The 6,889-nt window shown below is 54.7% G+C and overlaps 1 protein-coding gene across 1 annotated transcript; it reads left to right on the plus strand.

The window, feature by feature from the left end:
* On the plus strand, positions 1–6,889 carry LOC118383412 (gasdermin-E-like). Its single transcript, XM_052512576.1, has 5 exons — positions 1–92; positions 4,549–4,676; positions 4,990–5,263; positions 5,435–5,508; positions 6,351–6,889. Exons 2-5 carry the CDS (start codon positions 4,638–4,640, stop codon positions 6,576–6,578), a joined length of 615 nt encoding a protein of 204 aa, XP_052368536.1. The 5' UTR covers positions 1–92; positions 4,549–4,637; the 3' UTR covers positions 6,579–6,889.

A 6,889-nucleotide genomic window follows, 5' to 3' on the forward strand; every position in this document is an offset into this window, starting at 1 on the left:
GGGGGTTCGAGGTGGATGGGCCTGTTAAGAAGAGCTTAGTGGGGGTGTCTGGCGCCGCGACGACACCCCAAAGAAGAGCTGCTTTCAGAGAGGTAACGAGACTAATGGAAGTTCCCCTCCTTTTGTAGGCCCAAGTACCAATTTAAATAGTCGTTATTATCATTAGATTTCTGTCAGGGGAACTCAGTCGGGGTCTCTACTTACTGTTGAGAGGTAGAATATAGAATACACAATTGGTTGTGGATCAACCCTTTTTTAGGTTGCTAAATTAGTCGAGCCAGCTGTCTAAACTTTGTGACATCAGCTGATATATCAAAGTGCTGTACAGAAACCCAGCCTAAAACCCCAAACAGCAAGCAATGCAGGTGTAGAAGCGCCCCCATTGATTTGGTTAGTCACTCTCACATCATATTAAAAACTGCAAACATTGTTGCTTAGGGCAAAATCTGACTGCATGTGTGGGAATGGATGTGGGTTGGCAGATCTGGCGAGCCACTGCGACCCTCTAGTGTCCCTGGTCAGTGGTGCAAGGCGTCCCTGGTCCAGTGGTAGGCGTCCCTGGTCCAAAGGCGTCCCTGGTCCAGTGGTGCAACAGTTAGAAGGCGTCCCTGGTCTAGTGGTGGAAGGCGTCCCTGGTCCAAAGGCGTCCCTGGTCTAGTGGTGCAAGGCGTCCCTGGAGTGGTGCAAGGCATCCCTGGTCCAGTGGTGCAAGGCGTCCTGGTCTAGTGGTGAAGACGTCCCTGGTCTAGTGTGCAAGGCGTCCCTGGGAAGGCGTCCCTGGTCCAGTGGTGCAAGGCGTCCCTGGTCTAGTGGTGCAAGCGTCCCTGGTCCAGTGGTGCAAGGCGTCCCTGGTCCAGTGGTGCAAGGCGTCCCTGGTCTAGTGGTGCAAGGCGTCCCTGGTCCAGTGGTGCAAGGCCCCTGGTCTGGTCCAGTGGTCTAGTGGTGCAAGGCGTCCCTGGTCCAGTGGTGCAAGGCGTCCCTGGTCTAGTGGTGCAAGGCGTCCCTGGTCTAGTGGTCCCTGGTCCAGTGGTGCAAGGCGTCCCTGGTCCAGTGGCGCAAGGCGTCCCTGGTCTAGTGGTGCAAGGCGTCCCTGGTCTAAGGCGTCCCTGGTCTAGTGGTGCAAGGCGTCCCTGGTCTAGTGGTGCAAGGCGTCCCTGGTCTAGTGGTGCAAGGCGTCCCTGGTCTAGTGGTCCCTGGTCTAGTGGTGGAAGGCGTCCCTGGTCTAGTGGTGCAAGGCGTCCCTGGTCCAGTGGTGCAAGGCGTCCCTGGTCCAGTGGTGCAAGGCGTCCCTGGTCCAGTGGTGCAAGGCGTCCCTGGTCCAGTGGTGCAAGGCGTCCCTGGTCCAGTGGTGCAAGGCGTCCCTGGTCTAGTGGTGCAAGGCGTCCCTGGTCTAGTGGTGCAAGGCGTCCCTGGTCCAGTGGTGCAAGGCGTCCCTGGTCTAGTGGTGCAAGGCGTCCCTGGTCTAGTGGTGCAAGGCGTCCCTGGTCTAGTGGTGCAAGGCGTCCCTGGTCTAGTGGTGCAAGGCGTCCCTGGTCTAGTGGTGCAAGGCGTCCCTGGTCTAGTGGTGCAAGGCGTCCCTGGTCTAGTGGTGCAAGGCGTCCCTGGTCTAGTGGTGCAAGGCGTCCCTGGTCTAGTGGTGCAAGGCGTCCCTGGTCTAGTGGTGCAAGGCGTCCCTGGTCTAGTGGTGCAAGGCGTCCCTGGTCTAGTGGTGCAAGGCGTCCCTGGTCTAGTGGTGCAGGCGTCACTGGTCTAGTGGTGGAAGATGTCCCTGGTCTAGTGGTCCCTGTCTAGTGGTAGAAGACTCTAGTGGTGGAAGGCGTCCCTGGTCTAGTGGTGGAAGGCGTCCCTGGTCTAGTGGTGAAGGCGTCCCTGGTCTAGTGGTGGAAGGCGTCCCTGGTCTAGTGGTGCGTCCCTGGTCAGTGGTGCAAGGCGTCCCTGGTCTAGTGGTGCAAGGCGTCTCCCTGGTCTAGTGGTGCAAGGCGTCCCTGGTCCCTGGTCTAGTGGTGCAAGGCGTCCCTGGTCTAGTGGTGCAAGGCGTCCCTGGTCTAGTGGTGCAAGGCGTCCCTGGTCTAGTGGTCCCTGGTCTAAGAAGCGTCCCTGGTCTAGTGGTGCAAGAAGACGTCCCCTGGTCTAGTGGTAGTGGTCAAGGCGTCCCTGGTCTAGTGGTGCAAGGCGTCCCCTGGTCTAGTGGTGCAAGGCGTCCCTGGTCTAGTGGTGCAAGGCTTCCCTGGTCTAGTGGTGCAAGGCTTCCTGGTCTAGTGGTGCAAGGCGTCCCTGGTCTAGTGGTGCAAGGCGTCCCTGGTCTAGTGGTGCAAGGCGTCCCTGGTCCAGTGGTGGTCTAGTGGTAGAAGCGTCCCTGGTCTAGTGGTGAAGACGTCCCTGGTCTAGTGGTAGAAGACTCTAGTGGTGGAAGGCGTCCCTGGTCTAGTGGTGGAGTGGTGCAAGGCGTCTCTGGTGTAGTGGTGCAAGGCGTCCCTGGTCTAGTGGTGCAAGGCTTCCCTGGTCTAGTGGTGCAAGGCGTCCCTGGTCTAGTGGTGGAAGGCGTCCCTGGTCTAGTGGTAGAAGACGTCCCTGGTCTAGTGGTAGAAGACGTCCCTGGTCTAGTGGTAGAAGACGTCCCTGGTCTAGTGGTAGAAGACGTCCCTGGTCTAGTGGTAGAAGACGTCCCTGGTCTAGTGGTAGAAGACGTCCCTGGTCTAGTGGTAGAAGACGTCCCTGGTCTAGTGGTAGAAGACGTCCCTGGTCTAGTGGTAGAAGACGTCCCTGGTCTAGTGGTAGAAGGCGTCCCTGGTCTAGTGGTAGAAGACGTCCCTGGTCTAGTGGTGGAAGGCGTCCCTGGTCTAGTGGTGGAAGGCGTCCCTGGTCTAGTGGTGGAAGGCGTCCCTGGTCTAGTGGTGGAAGGCGTCCCTGGTCTAGTGGTGGAAGGCGTCCCTGGGTGGTGGAAGGCGTCCCTGGTCTAGTGGTGGAAGACGTCCCTGGTCTAGTGGAAGGCGTCCCTGGTCTAGTGGTGGAAGACGTCCCTGGTCTAGTGGTGGAAGGCGTCCCTGGTCTAGTGGTGGAAGGCGTCCCTGGTCTAGTGGTGGAAGACGCCCCTGGTCTAGTGGTGGAAGCGTCCCCTGGTCTAGTGGTGGGCGTCCCTGGTCTAGACGTCCCTGGTCTAGCGGTGGAAGACATTGGAAGGCGCCCCTGGTCTAGTCCCTGGTGGAAGACGTCCCTGGTCTAGTGGTGGTACAAGACGTCCCTGGTCTCAGTGTCCCTGGTCTAGTGGTACAAGACGTCCCTGGTCTAGTGGTACAAGCGTCCTGGTCTAGTGGTACAAGGCGTCCCTGGTCTAGAAGTCCCTGGTCTAGTGGAAGGCGTCCCTGGTCTAGTGGTGGAAGACGTCCCTGGTCTAGTCCCTGGGTGGTGGAAGGCGTCCCTGGTCTAGTGGTGGAAGCGTCCCTGGTCTAGTGGTGGAAACGTGGTCTAGAAGGTAGAAGACGACCTGGTCCTGGTCTAGTGGTGGAAGGCGTCCCTGGTCTAGTCCCTGGGTGGAAGACGTCCCTGGTCTAGTGGTAGAAGGTGGTCTAGGAAGGCGTCCCTGGTCTAGTGGTAGAAGACGTCCCTGGTCTAGTGGTGGAAGACGTCCCTGGTCTAGTGGTGAAGGCGTCCCCTAGTGGTGGTCTAGTGGTGGAAGGCGTCCCTGGTCTAGTGGTGGAGCGTCCCTGGTCTAGTGGTGGAAGGCGTCCCTGGTCTAGTGGTGGAAGGCGTCCCTGGTGGAAGGCGTCCCTGGTCTAGTGGTGGAAGGCGTCCCTGGTCTAGTGGTGGAAGGCGTCCCTGGTCTAGTGGTGGAAGGCGTCCCTGGTCTAGTGGTGGAAGGCGTCCCTGGTCTAGTGGTGGAAGGCGTCCCTGGTCTAGTGGTGGAAGGCGTCCCTGGTCTAGTGGTAGAAGACGTCCCTGGTCTAGTGGTAGAAGGCGTCCCTGGTCTAGTGGTAGAAGGCGTCCCTGGTCTAGTGGTGGAAGGCGTCCCTGGTCTAGTGGTAGAAGACGTCCCTGGTCTAGTGGTAGAAGGCGTCCCTGGTCTAGTGGTAGAAGACGTCCCTGGTCTAGTGGTAGAAGACGTCCCTGGTCTAGTGGTAGAAGACGTCCCTGGTCTAGTGGTAGAAGACGTCCCTGGTCTAGTGGTAGAAGACGTCCCTGGTCTAGTGGCGGAAGGCGTCCCTGGTCTAGTGGTGGAAAGTGGTGGAGGCGTCCTGGTCTAGTGGTGGAAGGCGTCCCTGGTCTAGTGGTGGAAGGCGTCCCTGGTCTAGTGGTGGAAGAGTGGTAGAGGCGTCCCTGGTCTAGTGGTGGAAGGCGTCCCTGGTCTAGTGGTGGAAGGCGTCCCTGGTCTAGTGGTGGAAGGCGTCCCTGGTCTAGTGGTAGAAGACGTCCCTAAATTAATTCATACATTTGTCCCATTGTGGTTGCAGAATAAATGGTACATATGATAGTTTCCTGGTTGTGAAATCTCTGATACGGTGGCAGCGGAGTCAAACTTCCGCTAGATGCAAAGTGTTTGTGTGTTGACAGAACTGGAGAAACTGAGTCGTCATTTCCAGCTGCTGTCAGTCCTGCCAGCAGACACACGTTCCTCTCTGCTCCAGCTCCTCAAGACAACCATGGAGGACAGAGAGACAGTCAGTGTGCTGGAGAGTGTGGTGAGTTGAGGCGTACAGAAACAGGGCACACACACAGAGTCCTACAGTTATTTTCTATGAGCGGATTACTGGCAAGAATCAGCAGCTTTCTGAAAATTCTGAACATACTAACTTCTCATTACGTTCGGTCTGTCATCATTATAATCTACCATAGTATCCTAAATATCTTCTGTCTCGAACCTTCACATATGAGTCATTTACCAGACACTCTTATCCAGAGAGACTTACAGTCAGTACATTCAACTAAGTTTAGCAGGAAAAAAAACAAACCACACATCTCACCTATTCTTTCTCATAATGTCTCTTCTCACAGCTGGACCAGATGTGCACAGGTAAGACAGCTGACCTGGGGGAGGTTAAGGAAGTGTCTCAGATGCAGACAGTCCAGGCCATACTGAACCATCTAGAGCATTCGGACTCCAGCCCAACACACTCCCTCCTCAGTGATTCCAGCCAGACACCCTCCCTCAGTGATTCCAGCCAGACACCATCCCTCAGTGATTCCAGCCAGACACCATCCCTCAGTGATTCCAGCCAGACACCCACCCTCCTCAATGCCACTCATCTCATTGTCAGTGCCATGGATGGTGAGACACTGAGCAGTGAATATTAAGTGCCAGTTCAATTCATTGTCTCCAGCCACTGCATTTATCAGGAAAACTGGCATCTCACTTCATGAACATTTTATTTTCTCAGAACCCACAATGCCTTGAAAGCCACTTCCTGTTTCACATCATCTGTGAATCTTTATTTCTCAGGAATGACAGATGAGTGTCTCTCTGTGTTGGGATCCTGTTGCAGTCCTCCAGTCTTACAGGCCCTGCAGATCCTGGTGAGTTCACACTTCCCCTTTTGTTACGCCTGGTAAAAACAAGTCTGTATACTTCTTCAAAAATACTGTACACTTACAAACAATCTATGGGCCTCCCGGGTGGCACAGTCGTCAAAGGCACTGCATCGCAGCGCTAGCTGTGCCACCGGCCTCAACTGGGAGGTCCATGGGGCGACGCACAATTGGCCTAGCGTCGTCCGGGTTAGGGAGGGTTTGGCCGGTAGGGATATCCTTGTCTTATCGCGCACTAGCGACTCCTGTGGCAGGCCGGGCGCAGTGCAGGTGTACGGTGTTTCCTCCGACACATTGGTGCGGCTGGCTTCCGGGTTGGATGCGCTTGGTTGGGTTGCGTTTCAGAGGATGCATGACTCGACCTTCGTCTCTCCCGAGCCCGTACGGGATGATGAGACAAGACAGTAACTACTAACAATTGGATACCACGAAATTTGGGAGAAAAAGGGGGTAAAAAATAAATACTACACTGTCTGGTAACCAAGTCTGTATAATTCTTCAAAAATATAGTACTGTGTGACCTGTTCACCACTTGGGTAAGCTAAGTAAAGGTTCAATTAATTCAATAGTTGTTTGGAATAGATTAAGGGTGGCAGGTAGCCTTGCAGTTAGAGCGTTGGGCCAGTAACCCTGGCCGTGACCTCACTCCCTGTGGGTGTCCCAGGAGGAGTTGGGATATGCAACAAACACCTTTCCATTACCAACACAGGACAAATATAAACACCCCTACGTTATTACAATACTTCATTCTCCATTTTGAAATTGTCATTGCATCTTACAGACATGACATTGCAGTATCTGATCATATTCCTGCGCTGCTTGTCCTCCAGGTGCAGCATGTGGCAGCAGGGAGTGGGGAGACCCTCTCTCTGAGAGATGCAGGTCTGGCTGTTCTGACTGAGGAGGAGCTGTATCAGAGGACAGAGAGTCTCTTTGGTCACTCTGAAGTTACACTGAAGAGAGAGGAGGACACACTGAGGACAGAGATGAAGGACCAGCCTGGATACCTTCCTCTAGTCATGAGTATCACTGTGAAAGGCCTGGCCTCTTTAGTGTAAGGAGAGACTGAGTAAGAGAGGGAGGAGCGGTTTCCTTCCTCTCCGGCAACTGAGTTAGGAAGGGCGCCTGTATCTTTGTAGTGACTGGGTGTATTGATACACCATCCAAAGTGTAATTCATAACTTAACAATGCTCAAAGGGATATTAAATGTCTGCTTCTTTTTTAACCCATCTACCAATAGGTGCCCTTCTTTGTGAACCATTGGTAAACCTGTGCTTGAAATTCACTGCTCGACTGAGGGACCTTACAGTTAACTGTGTGTGGGGTCGTTATTCAAAAATCATATTAAACACTATTATTGCACACACA

Source organism: Oncorhynchus keta, unplaced genomic scaffold (assembly GCF_023373465.1).
Source record: "Oncorhynchus keta strain PuntledgeMale-10-30-2019 unplaced genomic scaffold, Oket_V2 Un_contig_8718_pilon_pilon, whole genome shotgun sequence".
In the NCBI taxonomy this organism is placed as follows: domain Eukaryota; kingdom Metazoa; phylum Chordata; class Actinopteri; order Salmoniformes; family Salmonidae; genus Oncorhynchus; species Oncorhynchus keta.